General features: G+C 46.9%; 1 protein-coding gene across 1 annotated transcript; it reads right to left on the bottom strand.

The window, feature by feature from the left end:
* Positions 1-9165: 9165 nt before the first annotated feature.
* On the bottom strand, positions 9166-15295 carry LOC130109106 (N-acetyllactosaminide beta-1,3-N-acetylglucosaminyltransferase 3-like). The gene is made up of 2 exons (XM_056275849.1): positions 15209-15295; positions 9166-11095 (listed from the first exon to the last, which is right to left on the bottom strand). The coding sequence occupies exon 2, from the start codon at positions 11083-11085 to the stop codon at positions 9943-9945; it is 1143 nt and encodes a 380-aa protein (XP_056131824.1). The 5' UTR covers positions 11086-11095; positions 15209-15295; the 3' UTR covers positions 9166-9942.
* Between the last annotated feature and the right edge of the window lie 6616 nt (positions 15296-21911).

Genomic DNA, 21911 nt, shown 5'->3' with positions numbered 1-21911 from the left:
ACTTTGAAAAGTAATCCACACACAGTACGTACTCTGCATCATTGAAGTGAAACAAATCCACACCTATCTTTGCCCGTGCTCTCTCAGGCACTGGATGTGACATAAGTGGCTCTCTGGGATTATTGTTCTTGTGTGTGTTACATACAGCACACCGATCCACGACTTCTTCTATCTGTTTGGCCATGCCCGGCCAGTACAGTACATCACGGGCTCGCTCCTTGCACTTAACCATGCCCATGTGTGACTCGTGGATTTTCCTGAGCATTTCACTTCTCAATGTGTGTGGTACTACTAACCTTGAGTTCTTCAATATGAGTCCGTCTACATATGACAGCTCTTCCCTAAATGTCCAATACTGTTTGATTTTGTCTGGAAGCTGTCTCTGTTTATCTGGCCATCCTCTCTGAATTGCATTTGCAACCAGTATCAACTCAGCATCCTCTTTTAATGCTTCTTTGAACTCCTGCAGCTTTTCCTCTGATACTGGGAGTTGGTGATTTACAAAGTTGACTTCCAGCTCTTCATCAAGGAGTTTCTCATGGTGCTCTTTTAGAAATACTCTGCTTAGAGCATCAGCAAAATGCATCTCCTTGCCTGGCTTGTACTTGACCTCAAGACTGTACTTTTGTAGTCTCATGAGCATTCTTTGTAGTCTGGCTGGCGTGCTGAGGAGTGATTTTTTGAATATCGCTTCCAGTGGCTTGTGATCACTTTCTACATGGACATGTCTTCCATATACTAGATACTGATGGAATTTTTCACAGCCGAACACGATTGCAAGCAATTCTTTTTCGATTTGTGCATATCGTTTTTGACAGTCAGTTAATGCCATGGAGCCATATGCTACTGGCTGCCCATCTTGAAGTAGCACTGCTCCCAGACCCTCAGAGCTTGCATCAACAGATAAGGTAACTGGCTGGCTGACATCATAGTACTTGAGTACTGGTGCTTGGCTGACGAGAGGTTTTAGTTTTTTCAAAACTCTGTTGTTGCTCTGACCCCCAATGCCATTCCACATTTCCTTCCAACTTCCTCAGAGGAGCACTCAAGTCTGAGAGGTTGGGGATGAATTTAGAGAGGTATTGCAGTAACCCTGTGAACCTCTGGAGGGCGGCTTTGTCCTCTGGTGCAGGCATGTTTTGTATGTCTCTGACCTTTTCAGGATCAGGCTTGAGTCCTTTCTCACTGAGCACATGACCAATGTAACTGATTTCTGTCATTCTTATCTTACATTTACTTTTGTTCAGTTTCAGATTGATGCTTCTCAGGCGGTCCAGCAGTTGTCTCAAACGATGATCATGCTGCTCTATGCTCTCTCCCCAGACCAGGATGTCATCTATTACATTGACTACACTCTCTAGCCCTTCTAGATGTCTGGCTATGCACCTCTGGAACACTTCAGGTGCTGACGATATACCAAATGGAAGTCTTTTAAACCTGTATCTCCCACATGGTGTGTTGAATGTACACAGGTGAGAGCTTTCTTTGTCCAGTTGGATTTGCCAAAATCCGTGGTTAGCATTTACAACTGAAAAGAATCTGGCATTTGGCATTTCAGCTACCACTTCTTCTATTGTGCGCAGCGGATAATGCTCTCTTTTGATGGCTGTGTTCAGGTCCTTTGGGTCTATGCAGATCCGAACTTTGTTAGGTTTTGTTACAGTCACCATACTATTCACCCAATCTGTAGGCTCTGTCTGTTTGGTTATCACACCCAAGTTTTCCATTCTTTTCAGCTCTGTTTCAATTTTGTCTTTTAGGGCAACAGGCACTTTCCTGGGAGCATGAACTACTGGAGTGACATCTGGATTTGTCTCAATGTGGTATACTGCCAGTATGCAACCTAATCCAGTGAATAAATCCTCATATTCACTTAGAATTTCACTCTCTGTTTTAAGCGCATGCAGTCTTTTGACAAGCCCCATTTCTTCACATGCCTCTCCTCCTGGAATTGTAGGTACATTGTTCTTTATGACCTCAAACTCCACATCATACTTTTTATTTTTGTACCGACATGTCAACATGATTTTGCCTTTAGCTGGAATGTGGTGGCCTGCATAAGCAACAAGCTTGGAGTGAGATTCGCTCACCTTTTTATCCAATCTCAGTTTTCTGAGGTCTTTCATGGAAATGACGTTGCAATCAGCTCCAGTATCCAGCCTGACTTTCAAAACTTTCTTGGTGACAATCAGATCTTCATGCCATTTTTCTTTCTTTGCATCCACGGCATTGATTTGTGAGACTGAGTGGTCTTGTTTTTCTGCTTGGATTGAGCCAATAAAGAATTGTTGATCATCTGCCTCTGCCTTGTTTATATGCTGCACCTTATGGTTGTTTGTGTGCTTGCGTGAGTTGCACATTTTTGCATAATGATTTTTCCCGTGGCAGGCTTTGCACACTTGTCCATAGGCAGGACACTTATTTGGCTCATGCCTGTAGCCGCATCTTGTGCAGTTTCCTTGATTTCTCATCCTTACCCTCTGTGCTGTGGCACCACTGTCTTTCTGTTTGTCACGTTGTTTTTTCTTGGTGACTTTATTAACGGGAATTTCAACCTCCTCATGTAGACTTTTTAGCTGACCCCGACTCAACTCACTGGCTCTGCAAATGTCTATTGCTTTGTTTAGCGTGAGGTCCGGTTCTCTCAATAGTCGTCCTCTCAATTGGTCATCCGTGATTCCACACACGATTCTATCTCGTATCAGTGAGTCGGTAAGGTACTCAAACTCGCAGTCTTTCGCTTTATTCTTTAAATCAGTCACATATGCATCAACACATTCTGATTTTCCTTGCACTCGAGTGAAGAACAGGTGCCTCAAATATGTCACATTTTTCTTTGGCTCACAATGTTGGCGGAATAGCTCTTTCAATATATCATAGTCATCTACGTCTTCATCGAAGTCAAGCGTGTTATATACCTTAATTGCTTCGTCTCCGGCCACATGTAGGAACGTGGCTCTTTTCACTGCATCTGACTTTTCGTCAATTCCGCTGGCGACAAGGAACAGTTCGAATCTCTGGATCCAAACTCTCCAATTTTCCGCTAGATTTCCTTCTAGAGTTAATGAGGTCGGAAGTTTCATCTGCTCCATTTTCTTCCTTTCTTTGGTTTCTTCAAGTTTTATTCTGACACCATGTAATATATGATGTGGTGGAAGCCATGTCTAGTCAGTCAACGACGTTTTTTATTCTGTGGTCTCAATACAAACACAGTAACACAACAGTAAAGTTACAGTGCCGCCTAGCAGTCACACTGAGTAATGCACTTCTTATTCAAATACACTACATTACCCATATCTACCTGATTTATACCGTTAATCACTGACATATATACAGCTGTGAAAGCAAAAACAGCCTAAAAGGCATATCAACGTGGAAACTAACAGTAAAGATAAAACAATAAATCTGGCAACTCTTAACAACATTAAACACTGACAAATCCCAATCCCCTCCCCACCGACACTTCCCCAAATGAAGCGTCACATTCCCCATCTCAGTTAACGAGGACCACCGGGCGTATGGCTTGCAGAAGTGCCTCTTAACAACCCACTAACTAACCAGCCTATAAACAAATGTAACAAACTGTAGCAAGCCCCTCCACCGAGGGGCGAAAATACGATATCAACTTGGAGGGGACAATTACATGAAATTTTCTCAAGCGCAATTCCTGAGGGGGACACACGTTGTAATATGTTAAATGTATATCGGGGAACCACGATTGCATTGTTAGTTTCTCTCAAATTCAAACAGCCACAAACACTGGTTGATGCTACTGTAACTTAGCTAAGTTAGCAAGCAAACATCAGTTGACCACTGTTGTGACTTCTCTTATGTACACTATTGTAGTGTTACTATTCGTGGGTTACTAACTTAATCACTATTATATATAAGTACACGGAGACGAGGATGCGGCACAAGTCTGATCTTTACTGACGGAGACATCACACACTACTAGGCTCGACCAGTGTATTACAGAACTCAGTAGTGGTGACAGTCCAACACAATCGAGCACCGAGTGCTCGATCCAATACACCACATCCCTCTTTTCCAACTGAGATGTGGCCTACTCATCAGTTGCTTCAACAGTAGACCCTTTACCGAACCATTAACACTATGGCATCAACACTGAACAAGTCTTTTCTACTTGCATACTTCAATGATTAATAAAGCATGTTTTTTAAATGACAGATGACGCTCATTAAACAACATAAACCATTTCCTTTTCACATTCTGGTGGTTAGCATGTAAACATTTTGAACATTCAGCAATCTTGCAACATTTCAGGTTAAACACACCTTGTACTCTTTGTTTCACTTTTTTTTTCTTAAACACTTGAATGATCACACAAAAGAACCCTGCGGTTAGTCATTGTATCTGGCAGGGCGCCTAACTGCTCTGCCGCACTTTGTGTAGCATGTGGGTGGACTGCCTGTAGTCACCGGAGGAGGGTCGTATGGTGGCAGGTCATGTGGTGGTGAGTCGACAGGCACAGGCGCTTGTGAGGGTGAGGGTTGTACCTCTGGGTCAAAATGTTCCTCGCTGTCCGTGTCTCTGAATAGGCTCGGATGTATCTTCCTCAGATGTCGCCTGTTCCTTCTTTGCATCCTCCCAGCCGGTGTCTGCACAGTGTAGGACCGTGGTTCATCTCGCTGTCGGATGACAACGGCAGGCTCCCAGCCGCGCCGCGTTTGCATGTGTACGGTGTCTCCTGGGGTCAACACTGGCAGGGGCTTTGCACACTGGTCGTAACATTGTTTTTGGCGGAACTGCAGGTTCCGGATCTTGCTGTGAATGTGCTGTGGGACTGATTGTGTCAGCACAGCACTGGAGCACGGAGCTCTCCCCATCAACATTTGTGCAGGTGATACGTCCAGTCCTGTCACCGGTGTGTTCCTCAGTGACAGCAGCACCAGATGTGGGTCAGTGCCGGTCTGCATTGCCTTCTTCAGCGCATGTTTCACTGTCTTTATGGCTCTCTCAGCCATGCCATTTGAAGAGGGAAAACCTGGGCTGGAGTGTGTGAGCTTGAACTCCCATGAAGCTGCAAATCATGGATTCGCTGAGACCGTTGGAAAAGCCGGCCTGGAGGGACTCGTTGTTCCATCCGCTCTCTGCTGATAGCGTACAGAACTCAACTGAGTTGTCAGCGACGCTGCGGGAACATTGGCGGAGAGAGATCAGTCTTTTTGACGCATCCTTTCCCCGCACGGGATGATCAAAAACCTGGCGAAAGGCAGTGGTGAACTCAGCGTAGGATGAGGAAGTGGAGGCCCGCATCTCCCACACCGCTGTAGCCCAATCCAGGGCGCTTCCCCGGAGAAGACCCATGATGTAAGCGACTTTGGCTCCATCCGTGGAATATGACTGGGGCTGCTGGTTAAACACAATCTCACACTGCATCAAAGAAGGGCTACAAAGTCCAAAATCTCCATCATACTTATCGGGCGGGGCAACCCATGGTTCCTTAGCCGAAGTTGATGGCGCTGGGGGTGGCGGAGCGGATCCTGGGCTAGAAGTGGCACCAAGTTGGGTCTGGATTCCGGAGATCTTTGAGCCGAGGTCACGGAGGGCGTCAGCCATCTCCTGTAGCACCTGGCTGTGCTGGCCGAGGACCGATTCCTGGTTGGCTACAGCCTGGCAGACCGTGGCCAGGTCTGTTGTGGAATGGTCTGCTGGGTCCATAGTGGCTGGAACGTACTGTCACGTATCAGCAAAGAACCCAAAAGCAGACGGGACAACTAGGTAAGGGAAGAATCAAGTCTTTATTGAAGTAACCGATCTCAGGGGTAGAGCAGGAGTCGGCTCAGTGGCAGGTAGGCAGGCAGGCAGGCAGAAGTCCATGAAAGGCGACGTTCCAGCGAAGACTGGACCACAGTGGAGTCTTTTTAAGGGTGATGATCGCGTTGATGTCAAGGGAGAGTGGCTGACTGCTTTGATGGCCAGCTGGTGTCAGGGGCGAACGCTTTGATGTCAAGGGCGAGAGGCTGATTGCTTTGAAGTCAAGGGAGAGAGGCTGTGACGGGGGGGTCAGCAGGTGTCAGGGGCGAACGTTTTGATGTCAAGGGCAAGTCAAGGGAGAGAGGCTGTGACGGGGGGGGGGGGGTGTCAGCAGGTGTCAGGGGCGAACGCTTTGATGTCAAGGGCGAGAGACTGTGACAAACTGACTGCATAGATCAGAAAAAGTTTGCTGTAGGAATACTTGATGTAACAGAGTTGAAAATGACCTCACTCAGATAAAGTGAATTCTCCCAAAATTTGTATTTTAACATGTTATTGTAATCCAATGCTTTTTTATGGTTTGTGTAAACCCCAGATGTTGTAACGCATTCACTAAGGTTAAATATAAGGCTGCGCGACTGTTTGTCTATTTACTTTCGCTTTGACACATTTTGGGCATTTGCGCTATCCGTACCTTAGAGCTAGACCATCTCCGCTGGAGGTAAGCAGGCTTTGGGAGCGCTCCGTGAATAATTTGATATTTTAATAAATGAACATGTTTTTCTTTGCAAACTATGGATTGGATATAAATGTATATCAGTTGTACTAACTAATGCTCTCGAAAAGTGACGATAGAAATTGATTTGTAAGTGTTTTAACCGAGTTAAAGTATAATTTTGGCGGCAACCACGCTGCGCTGTGCGTTATGGAGAGCATTGTTCTTTTTTTGGTTTTTATGCTCTTTTAGACTTGCATGCAGTCGCGTTGCAGCAGAAATCTCATGGATTGTTGTTTTATTTGTGAATGCAGGTACGTGGTTTATGTATAATGTAAATGTGCAAGAACTTGTTTATGAATATTGCAAGAGTCAAGAATTTCTATGTTAAAACTATACGATCACTCAGTGCGCTATGCCAGTGCTGTCTGTCCTTTTGTTTGGTTTGTTTTGTACTTTTGTTTACACGAAGATTAATGAGTTGTGCATTTTGATTTCCATGTAAGTTTAGTATGCTATGCAATGCATGAGGTTAGCCAGGCGAAACATTGTTTGCTAGCTCATGCACGAGAGAGCTAGACCATCTCCGCTGGAGACTTGTATGCAGTCGCGTTGCAGCAGAAATCTCATGGATTGTTGTTTTATTTGTGAATGCAGGCAATAAAAGCCACTGTTAGGAACCCCTGGTCTGAATCTCTATCACGAACACCTGCACAAGTGAGGGTCGTTACATTGACACTATTGACCACAACAGATTAATAGATAAATTGGAAAGGTATGGTATCAGAGGTGTGGTACAGAATTGGCTAAGAAGCTATTTAAGTAACAGGCAGCAGTTTGTAATGACAGATGAAAATAAATCGTCATGCATGGATATTACTTGTGGTGTACCCCAGGGGTCGGTTTTAGGCCAAAAACTGTTCATTCTGTACTTAAATGATATATGCAAGATATCAAAAATATTGAAATTTGTTCTATTTGCTGATGAAACGAATATTTTTTTTCTGGTGAGAATTTACAGAAGCTTTTGGAAGTGACCACAATAGAAAGTGAAAAATTAAAATGGTGGTTTGACAAAAACAAATTATCCTTAAATCTGGACAAAACAAAGTTATGTTGTTGGAAATCAAATAAAGACCAAAGTAAAAGTAGTGATAGACAATGTCCAACTAGAAAGAGTATATGAAAATAATTTTCTAGGTGTGATACTAGATCACAAAATCTGCTGGAAACCTCACATAACATAGGTGCGAGCAAAACTGGAAAGGATCATTGCAGTCATGAGAAAGGCAAGTCACATTCTGGATCATAAATCATCGCACACTATATTGTTCATTTATTTTATCATATTTGGTCTACTGTGTGGAGGTATGGGGTAACACCTACAACACCAACCTACAACCATTATAAAAAGAGTCATACGGACAGTTGATAATGTAGGATATTATGACCACACCAACAAGCTATTTAGAAAGTCAAGTGCCTTGAGGTTCGGGTTATGTGTTCGAACAACTTTGAAGAGCATGGGCATTTCATTCTGTGGGGTAAAATTGTGGAACAGTTTGAGCACGGAACTCAAGCAAAGTACAAACATGCAGTTCAAGAAGAAGTACAAAGGTCTAATTTTCAAGAGATATAGGGACCATGACGAGTTGTGTTAACTGTTTTACTTATCTCCTAATATATATTCATGTGGATCATTTGTTTAGGACGCAATGAGAGAGAGAGAGAGAGAGAGAGAGAGAGAGAGAGAGAGAGAGAGAGAGAGAGAGAGAGAGAGAGAGAGAGAGAGAGAGAGAGAGAGAGAGAGAGAGAGAGAGAGAGAGAGAGAGAGAGAGAGAGAACGTTAACCAGTCGACTAAGGGGTCCTTAGTCGACTGGTTAACGTTGGTTGGTCGACTGGTTAAGGAACCCGTGAGAAACACCGGTTCGCGTCCCGGCTGTGGCGACGCGCTCCCAGACTGCCCCCTGAATTCGCTACAACATATAGATATGTATATGTATGTATGTTCATGTGGATCATTCAATCTATTATATTTTGTTTAGGACGCAATTATATATATATTTTTTCTCTTTTCCTTTTTGTAATGTATAGTAGCCGAATTAACTTGAGTAGGTGAGAAGTGGTAGGAAAAAATAAGTGTATACTTCCTCGTACTCCTTTTCGAACATGTAACAAATAATATTATGTATGGAGATCTGTTCGCTGAGTCTGATGTGTGGATTTGTCGATCACTTCAGATTATGTCAATGGATTATCTGTCTGTTATATCCTGCTTATTTACATGTTCGAAATAAATCATCATTCATTCATTCATTAAATGTTAGACAAATCTTTTTTTCCACCCCTTTTCTCCGAATTGTACTTGGCCAATTACCCCGCTTTTCCGGTCGCTGCTCCACCCCCTCTGCCGATCTGGGGAGGGCTGCAGACTACCACATGTGGAGTCGCCAGCCGCTTCTTTTCACCTGACAGTGAGGAGTTTCACCAGGGAGACGTAGCGCGTGGGAGGATCACGCTTTCCCCCCTAGTCCCCCCCCCCAACAGGCGCCCAGACCGACCAGAGGAGGCGCTAGTGCAGCGACTAGGACACATACCCGCATCTAGACAAATCTAAGAAAAAGTCAAGACGATGTTCTTGTGTCCTTCCCCAGTGTGTGTTATTCGGGAGGTGACCTTCAGATGTAGGCCAAACTGGGACAAAAGTGAGGTTTGACACAAAATAGCAGATCATTGACAGGTTTTATTCTCTTTTCAGGTTGTTTACTTACCCAATTAATTTGAAGAACCCTAAAAATTACAAACAGTTATCATTTCACAAGAAAGGAAAGTAGCTTGAGGGTAACTTGAAAGAAACGTGAGAGATAAAATAATAAATCTGTGTATTACAAAAATATTTTTTTTCATCTGTTCAGTAGCTCAAACACACAAAAACCTTTGGCCTATTGGTTGGTGGAAAACCAATGACATCAGGTGCAAAGGCACTTATTTAGAAATATAAAATTGTAGTTTCACCACAGCAAACAGGAAAGAAGCAAAGTCTTCAGTTAAAATCTCAGGAAAAACAAACAAACAAAATAAAATATGTAAACCTGGGTACAGTACTTTACAGTACAACACGCCTTTATGTTTGATTCTCACAGGAGCCCCTGAGAATTCATTTTCAGTTTCATGTCATTGTAAACGTCTGGCGCAAGCTCACTGCCAAAACCACACACGCGCCTACGCACGCAGGTATGCAAATTCGCACACACACGCACACACGCGCGCACGTATGCAAATGCGCACACACACATACACGCACACACACACACCATCATCAGTTTCCTCTGTCCTTTTCAGCATTTAATATTAAGTTGAAATAATTTGCATTAAAACCATTCCCTGCAGCAGTTATAGTTGTATGGAGAGGGCCAAGCTTTCCCACTAAGGACAGGTAAAGGATACAAAGTGACAATCAGTTGTGCCAGTGAATATAAATTACTTATTAATGAGGCTCAAGCAATGTTTAGGAAGTCCCACATTTCAGCTCTGGGTCGTGTACGCCGTGCCACATGACATAGAGCTGAGCTGGCAGGAATCTGTGTACCAGCAGGACGTCCCTGTAAAAACAAGGGTCGTAGGCATCTAGTTTTTCGGAGGGAACATGTAGTCCTGCTGTCTTTACCCCCATATGGGAGGCAGGCTTTAGTCCTGCTTGCGCCAGGCACATCCCCATATAAACATCGTCAATGGGATGAATATCGATGGACTTGGAGTTTTTGTAAATGACTGAGGTGGTGAAGCCCGACATGAGGAAGCCGCCGCCTCCACAGTAAGGGGGGTACGAGTTCGACTGCTGCACTTGCACGGGAACAAAGTACTTGCTCGCAGGCGCTCGGATCGGCCCCACATGCTGGATCAGATGGCCAGCGAAAAGATGCTTCCTGCCCTCATTGTCCTTGAGGCTCTGGAGATACTCCACCATATTGTCTGTGTTGGCGAAGATATCGTCGTCGCCGTTAAGGAGGAAGCGGGCGCCCGGGCAGTTCCTGTCCATCCACTCCATGAAGAGGATCTGCTTCAGGGTGAGGTTGAAGAAAGAGTCGCTGAAGTCCCACTGAAGAATATCGTTGTGTTCGCGTTGCTCCATCTGCAGGAGCCTGTTCAGCCTCCGGCGTTCAAACTGGGTGCCGGTCGTCCCTGAGATGAAAATCCGCCGGATCCACATGCCGTTTTGCAACCTCTCCTTGGCCCAGGTTTTCCGCAGGACCTCCCGCCTTTCATAGTTCCAGGGGGAACTCTTGATGACTAGCAGAAGGAACACATCCCCAGACCTGTTGGCTCCTCTGCACTTGTCAGGGACATCCAGCAGCATGGGGAAATGCCGACAGTGGCGATAGTAGAGAAAGTCCTGTATGTGAGCTGGGAGAGAGGAGAAGCCCGTGACATTTGCCGCAGACGCATTGCGATGACATGTCGACCGGGCGAACACGAAGGGACTGCTAGGGGTGGGCAGACTCCTTAGTCTGCCAGACTCTTTAGTATCTACCTGAACGTGTTTGATTTGACGGTGAGCGATCTCCTCTTTCCTGAGAAGGACGACCAAGCAGGCAGCTCCAAACAACATGAGAGCCGTTGCCTCGATCCTGCAACAAGTACTCCTTCTCATTCTTGATGCCCTGCAATGGCAAAACAAAATGTTGTCCGATTGGCAAATATCAATATGGGAACAGTTCGAATTGTTAGATCGAAATTATAAACTGCTCAATTACTTTAACTCTAATTACTTCAACACTTTTGTTGATGTTAATTGATAGTTGTTTTGCATTATTTATTTTCGTCCGCCTTTTTCTCCCCAGTTGTATCTGGCCAATTACCCCACTCTTCCGAGCCGTCCCGGTCGCTGCTCCACCCAGCCCAGTATCACGCCAAAGCGTGTAATATACACAACGTGTCAGCGTCATGGTTTGCCTCGCTCAGGCGTGAAAAGCACACGCGTGTATGAAGCTGCAGTGCCAGCAGGGGGCGATGATTAACTCAATGCCAGTAATTCCACAAGGAGGAAAAGAAGTATACAGCATTTTCCAAAATCGCTCCCCTAACCCCTAACCCTAACCCTAACCCTAACCCTAACCTGCCTTCACCTCTTATTCATCGGCCCCTGCTGGCACTGCGCCTTCATACACGCGTGTACTTTTCACGCCTGAGCGAGGCAAACTGTGACACTGACATGTAGGACCAGCGGGTGTATTACACGCTTTGGCGTGACACCACCCCCTCTGCCGAGCCGGAGAGGGCTGCAGACCACTACATGCCTCCTCCGATACATGTGGACTCACCAGCCGCTTCTTTTCACCTGAGAGCGAGGAGTTTCACCAGGGGGAAGTAGCGCATGGGAGGATCACGCTATTCCCCCCAGCTCCCCCTCCCCTCACCCCGCCAACCCCCCGAGCTGTCAGTCCCATTCTGTTGACAGTGAACTACACAGACACATTACCTCAGCCTCTGATGAGAAGATATGGGCAGGCTTTGCCTACAGAATGTTTAAATGACATACGCGCATGAAGCTGTGGTAACGGAAAAACACAGCAAGTAGGGTGGCAACCAGTCAAATGCTGTCATGTCCGGAGTAATGTTTGGATGAACATTTAGACACATTACACATGTGGCTATGTCAAACATCTAAGCAAACCCAACCCAACTTGACCGGCCAAACATCCATGTGTCAAACCAACATAAAACACACCCAGCTTTTTATTCCCTGTCCCAACCCCTTGTCAAGGACAGTGTTATGAGTAACTGCAGCAAAGTAAATACATATTTTTCTCTATTACAACAGAATCTGTCGCTGTAATTTTTCTCTCTGTTACGATTGAAGCTGGGCCCCAAACAGCTGTGCATCTCATTTCTTACCCTATCACTTCCATACACTGTTGGTGCAGGTTTCTCCTTTGGTATGGCAGCACACAGACCAAGTTTCTTCTTACATGGCACAATATTCAAATGGCATGCACTATTTAACTACAGTAGTCACTGGTACGAATAAGAATAGTATCCTTATTCACAGACACAAGGGTGGGATAATAACCTCAGCTAAGGTAAATGGCATATGTAGGTAGGCTGACTATTGGGCAATGCTGTGACGTTGTAGTTAACGAGCATCATAGCGTCTCCAGTCACAGGAGTGGCTCCTTCAACAGAAGACCTCGCCTCACCCATTTGAATACAGTATATAGGCTTTATGTATTCAGTAAACCTTTTAATCTATTTCCTGTATCTTTTATGGATATAGTAGGCCATATACTTTATGTATTTAATTGTCCTGTGTGCATTTCTGCATGCTTGTTGCTTTATCTCAAATTTCCTGCTGGCTTTTAATGGGGAAAGTGCTGTTGGTGATAACACACTGAGCTCCCTCCCTGCTTTCCTCTCCCCTTCCGCCACCCCCTTCTTTCTTTGTCTTTTTATTCTATTTTCTATTTAATTTATTTGTTTATTTTACATGTATGTATATTTGTACGTATGTATATGTATGTGTAAACCCGCTATATATATATATATATATATATATATATATATATATATATATATATATATATCGAGTTTTTTTCCCGAAACCGTCAATGGTGTTTAAGCACTCAACTAATGAGGAGCGGAATATCAACACAGATACTGCTAACCAAATTAGCAGCTGATGAGTGCACGACGCACGAAACAGGCCTGTATTGCAATGTATTAAAATCTTTTTTTCTTCCTGTATCTGTGTTGATATATATATATATATATACACACACACACACACACACACACACACACACACACACACACATACGCACATTTTTTTTTCATCTGCTTGTTTTGCTTTTCCAATTTAGGGTATAGTTGGGTGGGTTGAGGGTGGGCTTTTGGTTAGGGGTAAAACTCACAGGCACATTTACATTTTGTTCTGTTGATCTTATTAACCTGTGTAAAAATGCAATAAAAGGATTATAAAAAAACTGACTTTGAATTTGACCCAGTAAAGGCCAATCAACGTGCATTAAAATGTTTTGTGTGTGTGTGTGCGTGTGTGTGTGTGTGCGTGTGCGTGTGCGTGTGCGTGTGTGTGTGTGTGTGTGTGTGTGTGTGTGTGTGTGTGTGTTTTCATCACAAAAGACGATTAGTTTTGCACGTCACAGAAGGTTGAATCAGTTTATCTGGACGCAACTGACTGAACTTTCTGTGATTTCCTTTCCTGGGTTATCGAGCATTAATAAAGACAGTTATGCACGTGTTTTGCGAAAGTAGAGGTACGCGTGTCAGACCTATAGCCTATGATGTCGATGTCCCCTGATTGTTTTTGCCGATGGTCTTTCAAATTGATTCCTCAGTTTGTCTCATTGCACCTATTTTACATATTTGCAACGATTAAAAAGGCGGTTAGACCAGAGACAAGTGAGAAGACACAGGCCTTTAAATAATCTTTGTGTTTTAGTTCAATCCTACAGTGACGTCACCGAGGACTTCACCTCAGCGAAAGTCAGGAGAAATCATGTTGAGAGCAATATAATATAAAAGGAACGTGTCTTGATGCATGCTCAATAATCCAGGTAAGAAAATCAAAGAAGGTTGAATCAGTTCATCTGAACTGATACATATGAGCTGGATACAGATAGATGAAACGTATCTATCAATACGCGTTACTGATTCAACCTTCTTTGCTAAAAGGAACGTGTAAATGTAGGCTCATTCTTCCTCCTACTATACATGAATAAGAGTTAGTTTGTGTATAGATCCAACCAAAAAGTAAAGACGCACCTATTAACACTCGTGTGTGTTCAGGGGGGAGGGGGGGGGGTGAACCAAGAGGAGGAGGATTTGCTGTTTTAATTAACAGACAGTCGGAAGGTACAAAGTGTGAGGCGATAAGTGACTTATTACCCATAGAGAAGTGGGCAGGAAGCAGTGTCCGTCACACAGTCACGGCTCAGCTCCGTTCAATGACACATGTTTTTAAGTCAACAGAAACTCAAATTAACAGACTATATATATATACACACACACACACACACACACACACATATATACACACACACACACACACACACACACACATATATATATATACACATACATATATACACACAAACACACACACATATATATACACATACATATACACACACACACACACACATATATATATATATAGAAACATAAATACATATATACATATACACACATATATATATAAACGTTTAATTATGAATATCGGTCTGTTCTTGGCGATGCCTGCGAGAACAAACACGTTATTCTCAGAAGCGGCAGATGACGACCCGTTATTTATTTACAGCCACATTATCGGAGCCTCGGGTTGTAAGAAACTGACCTCCGCATGGGAAATAACCGCACTTCTCACCGGGACAAATCCTTACGTAAAAAGCAGCGACGTTGTTGACGATTGAAATCGTATCTGCTATATCTTGTACTCCTCTCGTTTACCCCGGATATGTAAAAAAATTGTTTCTTCTTTATCAAGTTTTATTTTAAGTATTCATATCGGAAAGTAGGACTTTGTCGCCACTATCTACTGCCACTCTCAGTGTACATTAGAGATGCTGAAATACGCAGTAGATAAAAATCAAAATCATAAAAGTCTACTACTGTATGATATGGAGCAACGAGCCAACCTATGAAATACCGGGAAACGTCATACACATTATATACGTATAGTCTGTATGTAGGCTACAGCCTGAGGACAGTGTTAACGCCGAACGATTCAACACAAAGAAGTTTGAAAGTGGTATGCTTACCGTTGAAAGCGGTTGTTGGCTTGGTGGTATTTCCTCACCGGTGTTAAGAGGTTGTGGGAATAACAAATCGAGTCTAGCGGACGATAGATATCCTGTGTCATGTGCTGCCTGCTCGGTGGGCGTTGCTTTGCAGCGTTACGCTTAAAACAGCCCACCTACTTCTGCGTGCTTCTCTCAGAGAGCCTCCTGTTCCCCTCAAACGCACGAGGCCACTGGAGGACCCCTGACCCTGATCCCAGGAGGGTTGTCAGGTCAGTCGGGTTCAGTAGCCTCCACAACTCCCTCATGGTCTAGGGCCGTGGGCTAACCTTATCTTCCCAAAGGCTGATTTAACAGACACCCCCCCCCCCACACACACACACACCACCACCGCCACCACAATGAGAAAAATTGTAGTGTAAAAAAATTATTGAGACTTTTGCATGGCATTTTTTTTCTTCATAATTTCATAAAATTTTTAAAAGTATACACACATATCAATTGTGTATACTTTAAAGCTGGAATCTGTGATTTTCCTGATCTGTCCTTCCCTTTGGCAGTGAGAACTACAAACAAGGTGTGGCAATTATCATGGCATGTGTGTTCTCAGTTCAAACTTAAACAGTCCCCACCCTTATAGTCCCCATTCCCAAAAAACATCATCCTCGGACCAAAGCTAACACAGGTAATGTACCACAAACTACGTCAAACTATATGGGAACACCCTTGTATGGTAATATTGACTGTAGAACTGGTAGATTATCTGTCCAACAGAAATGTCACTGTCTTCAGTTTTCAGGCCTTTTATCCATTTGAGGAGGAACATGTTTAGCGATGCACCAGTGCTTGTCCTACATGGTCAAAAGCATCAACAGTGAAATGTGGAGAGTATATTCAACCACTGTAAAGATGCCATTTAATATGTAAACTGACTCCATGGTCCAGATAGATAAAAGAACAATTTATTAATGGATTCTGCTTTAATGTTGGCAGTAAGTGTGTGTCCACACACACATGCCCAACAGACACAAAGGCCAAAAACTGCTTTAGTGCTAAGGAAAGCTGTTGCTGCAAAAGCAGAAATCATAGCTCCGGTATATCCAATGGATTAATTTAGTGGTATAAAGACAACTAAACAAGGGCAAGCAGCCGGTATGAATGATGATGGACCAGTTTTTCATGGAGACAGTTGACTGTTATTCTACAACACTGAAATGACCAAACGAAGGACTATAGTAACACAATACCACGTCATATCAATCAAGGGTAGACTGAGTCTTTTTTTGCGGGGCCCTGAACAGAATTTGATTTGCCCAAACCCCCAACCCCACCCCACCGACCTCAAATTAATTTAGAGGGTGTTGTGCCCCCACGCCCATGCCAGTCAAAGTCACGTTCCCAGTCCCACTCAGCACGTCACCACTGGGGTTGGGCCGGGCGTCCCCTTCGGCAGCTGGTGTTGGCAATTTCCATCAGGCCAGCTGTACCCAATTACCATCTGGGCATTGCCCTTCTTAAGGCTGCTGAAGACAGATATCCGACGCTATAACGTCGACAACTGTACGGCCACTCTAGTCTGCTGAACAGCCTCTTTGCGTTTTCTAAGAACTTAACCAGTTTCTCTTAGTTTGCCTCGCTTCCTGTCAGTGCCAATCTACCCTGCTGTCTCCTCGGTTCTCTTTCAGGCTCCCCGTGTCTCCCTCGTCCCAAGCGACCATCACGTTTTCCCCCCGGACCCCCTCCAGCGATCCCCCTCCGTGTCTCTCTCCCTGGACCGCTCCATTCGGACTTGAATTCCTGGATCTCGGTCCCAGACTTACTCGGACAACCCCTCGCTCTACGGATTCGGACTTTTGTGGCTAGGTTCGCACGCACATTTACAATGCTCACTCCATTTACATTGCGCACCACACTTGGCTTTACGCACGTTAGACACTAGCTCTCCACACACCCCATTTTTATTCTGTCCAGGCACCTACACACTACACACTAGCATCGGTTTAGATAGGGACTTATTTTATTAATAAAACCCTTTTATATTTGTTCCCTTGTCTCCGAGTCTCTGCCTCTGGGGTACCCGGCACATTTGGCTAGTCAGAATCGGTGGGGCCCCTAACTGAACGTTCAAGCCATTATGAGCCGAGCCGGGACCCCAGGGGCAGGGAACGAACCCTCCCCAGAATTACGTAAGGTAGTTTTTAATCAAGCCGCTCAACTCACCAAATTGCAGGCCGAACTACAGAAGGCTTTCCCCTCGGTCTAGTCCCAGATTGATGTTCTCAAAAACACTTCCCAAACCAGCAGCAGTACAGTCGCTAGTCTCACAGCCAAGGTGGACGCCATTTCAGGAGCCCTGGCATCTATCCAGCTCTCTCTCGATGCTTTAGCTGCCGGTGCGACTTCTACCCCTAGTTCCAGTCCAGAACCCAGTCCTCCCAACATCCCAGCTGACCCCGTTCCCCCTGCCCAGCCAGTTCTTCGCTCCGAACCCAGCTTAGTTAGCCCCAGAATGTTCGATGGCGACTTCAACCAGTGTAGGGGTTTCGTATCTGTGTGAATTGCTGTTTACGCATCAGCCTTCCAAGTACTCCTCAGACGGGGCCAAGAAGCATTCATAATGTCAATCCTAGCCGACAAGGCCCTTAGTTGGGCCATAGCTGCTGTTGGAAGCAACGCTGCTTATTCCACTGATTACCCCCTGTTTTTGACCATCCCTTAGGTGGGCAGGATGCAGCTAGCTGGTTGCTTGTTATCCATCAGGGTTCTCGTTCTGTGGCCGATTACACAGTCGAGTTCAGGATCTTAGCCACAGAGTTGTTGGGACGACAGAGCCCTCCTTAGTATATACTGCAAGGGCTTGAGCGATGCTATCAAAGACCTCATCATCCGAGACAGTCCAGAAACCCTTAACGACCTCATTACTCTGGCTCTTAGAATGGACTCTCGGCTACGAGAATGCTGTTTGGACTGAGCCCAATGTATTGTCCCTCGTCCTGCCCCTCGTCATCCAGGTCTGCCCAACTTGCCCAAAAGACCCCGCTCACCCGTAAGGGGTATACGGGTGAGCAAAGCTTCTCTTCCCCAGCCCTAGTGTAAACTTAATCGCCTATACCCTGCTAACCTGGCCTGGGGTAAAGAGACATTGTGTTAGCGCCCTCATAAACTCTGGTGTCGATGAGTGCCTTATGGATGCCTCCCTTGCTCGCCAGGTGGGTATCCCTTTAGTCCCCTTAGACCACTCCCTCTCTCCGGCCCATAGACGGGCATTCTTTGGGTACTATCTCTCACTCCACTGAACTTCTCACGCTCACTTTTTCGGGTAACCACACTGAATCCATTTTTTTCTTTGTTCTGCACACCCCTACAGCGCCCTGGGTGTTGGGTAGACCGTGGCTCGAGAGGCACAACCCTCACATCTCCTGGGCCTCTGGGCGGGTCATGGGTTGGAGCGTATCATGTCATGCGACCTGTCTTTGCTCTGTCCAGTGGTCCCAGGCCTGTGACCTCTCCCCCGGCTCTCACTTGTGTTCCCCACGTTTATCATAACCTTGCCCTGGTGTTTGGTAAGGACAGAGCCCTTTCACTTCCCCGTCACCGGCCATATGATTGTCCCATCGACCTCCTTCCTGGTGCCGCCCTACATAAGGGGCGGCTTTACAACCTCTCTCTCCCGGACAAGGAGGCGATGCGCAATTGTATTGCTGAGTCCCTTGACTCAGGAATTATAAGACCATCGTCATCGCCCCTCGCGGCGGGTTTCTTCTTTGTGGCTAAGAGGGAAGGCAGCCTGAGGCCCTGTATTGACTTTCGCGCTCTTAACGACATCACGGTGAAAAATAGGTATCCCCTCCCACTTCTTAGTTCCACTTTTGAGCCACTCACGTATGCCTGGGTGTTCACTAAGCTTGACCTCCACAACACCTACTACCTAGTCAGGTCAGGCAGGGCGATGAGTGGAAGATGGCCTTTAACAACCACCTCGGTCATTTTGAATACCTTGTCATGCCATTTGGCCTCTCCAACGCTCCCGGCATGTTCCAGGCCCTCGTCAACGATGTGCTCCGGGACATTCTCAACATCTTTGTGGTGGTGGTGGTGGTGGGGGAACCACCAACACGTCCGCCTGGTTCTTCAGCGGCTGCTGGAGATGAGGTTTTACATCTTTTTACATCCTCATCAACTCTGTGATGTACCTGGGCAATGTGGTGGAGGACGGACAGATGCGCGCTGACCCCGCTAAGGTCAAGGCGGCGGCGGCGGCGGTGGTGGAGTGGCCGCGACCCACCGACCGGACCCAGCTGAGACGCTTCCTGGGGTTTGCCGGCTTCATCTGGCGGTTCATCAAGGGGTTCAGCCAGGTAGCAGCCCCTCTCAACATCCTAACTTCCCCCTCATGCCCCTTCTCCTGGACACCTGAGGTTGGGGCAGCCTTCTCAAGGCTCAAGGGTCTGTTCACTACGGCTCCGGTGCTCATCCACCCCGACCCGTCGAGGCAGTTCATTGTTGAGGTAGATGCTTCTGACTCTGGCATTGGGGTTGTCCTTTCTCGGCGGTCTGAGGAGAACCAGAGGGTTCATCCGTGTGCATACTTCTCTCGGCGCTACAACCTCGCCGAGGGGAACTATGACCTGGGCAGCAAAGACCTGCTGGCGGTTCATGACGCACTGAAGGAGTGGAGACACTGGTTGGAGGGAGCAAAGCTGCCGTTCGTGGTATGGTCAGACCACAAGAACCTGGCCCACATGAGGATGGCAAAGAGGCTTAACTCCAGGCAGGCCCGTTGGGCCCTTTTCTTCAGCCGGTTTGACTACACCCTAACCTACCGCCCAGGCTCAAAGAATGTCAGGGCTGATGCCTTCTCCCGTCAGTTCCATGGGGAAAGCCCAGACGTCCAGGAGGACCCCGACATTACCCCCCCCCCCGGCCGGGTGGTGGGTGTCGTCACCTGGGCCATCGACTCGGTGGTTAGACAGGCCCAGCGGGCATAGCCTGACCCAGGCAGCAGTCCATGCAACCGGCTGTTTGTTTCCACCGCCATCCATCCACAGGTGTTTGGAGTGGGGTCACTCCAGTCGCTTCACCTGTCATCCCAGTGAGCACCAGATGGCAGAGTTCATCAGCCAGAGGTTTTGGTGGCCTACCCTTAAGGAGGACGTCAGAGAGTTTGTGGCCGCCTTCACCATCTGTGCCCAGAGCAAGGCCTCCCATTGCCTGCCAGCGGGCCTCCTGCAACCCCTTCCTGTACCCAGTCGACCATGGTCCCACATAGCCCTGGACTTCGTTACTGGGCTCCCCATGTCCCAGGGTTATGACGCCATTATGACCGTGGTCGACCGGTTCTCTAAGGCCGTCCATTTCATTCATCTCCCCAAGCTCCTGTCTGCTATGGATACAGCGGACCTCCTAACCTTCCACGTAGTCCGCCTACATGGCATTCCTTCAGACATCGTGTCCAACCGTGGTCCCCTATTCATCTCCAAGGTGTGGCAGGCCTTCTGTAAGGGAATTGGGGCCACGGCCAGCCTCTCCTCTGGGTATCACCCTCATACCAACGGGCAGGCGGAGCGTGCCAACCAGGCAGTCAAGGTTGTGTTACCACCAGCAACCCCTCCTCCTGGGCCAAGTACCTTCTTTGGGTGGAATACTCCCTCAACACCATGGAGAGCTCCGCCACCGGTATGTCACCGTTCCAATGTTCACTCGGTTACCAACCTCCTCTGTTTCCCCAACAGGAGCTGGAGGTGGCGGTCCTGTCCACCAGGGCCCACCTCCGCCAGTGTCGACACATCTGAAGATCGCCTGGGCCGCGCTGCTCCATACCACCGCGCGGGCCTGGTGTGGCATCAACCGGCGGAGGGTGCCTGCCCCTGACTACCAGCCTGGCCAGAGGGTTTGGCTGTTGGCCCGGGACCTGCCTCTCCAGACCTCCCAGACCTCCACTCGGAAGTTGGATCCCCGTTATGTTGGTCCCTACACCATTGACCACATCATCAGCCCCACTGCAGTATGTCTGATTCTCCCTTCTGCTCTCAAGGTTCACCATGTGTCCCAGCTCAAACCCGTGGCCACCAGCTTCTTGCTGGGGGGTTCCAGTATCTGGTGGACTGGGAGGGCTTCAGCCCTGAAGACCGGAGCTGGAGGCCCCCGTCCTATCTCGCCGATCCCTCCCTCCTGGACGACTTCTACCGGGATAACCCGGGCGCTCCTGGGCGATCGTCCGGTGCCTCCCTTCGGGGAGGGGGGGTGGGTACTGTTGTGCGCCCATGCCAGTCAGTCACGTTCCCAGTCCCACTCAGCACGTCACCATTGAGGTTGGGACCGGCGTCTCCTTCGGCAGCAGGTGTTGGCAATTTCCATCAGGCCAGCTGTACCCAATTACCATCTGGGCATCGCTCTTCTTAAGGCTGCTGAAGACAGGCGGCTGACCCTTGAACGTTGACAACTGTACGATCAGTCTAGTCTGCTGAACAGCCTCTTCGCGTTTTCCAAGAACTTAACCAGTTTCTTTTAGTTTGCTTCATTTCCTGTCAGTGCCAATCTACCCTGTCTCCTCGGTTCTCTTCAGGCTCCCTCTGCGACTTCCACGGCTCCCCGCGTCTCCCTCGGCCCTCTTCCCTAGCGACCATCACGTTTTCCCCGGATCCCCATCCAGCGATCTCCCTCCGCGTCTCTCTCCCTGGACCCCTCCCTTCAGACTTGACTTCCCCTCGCTCTACAGATTCGG

This window comes from Lampris incognitus, chromosome 3, assembly GCF_029633865.1.
Source record: "Lampris incognitus isolate fLamInc1 chromosome 3, fLamInc1.hap2, whole genome shotgun sequence".
Classification (NCBI taxonomy): Eukaryota; Metazoa; Chordata; class Actinopteri; order Lampriformes; family Lampridae; genus Lampris; species Lampris incognitus.
This window is presented reverse-complemented; position numbering and strand designations above follow the sequence as displayed.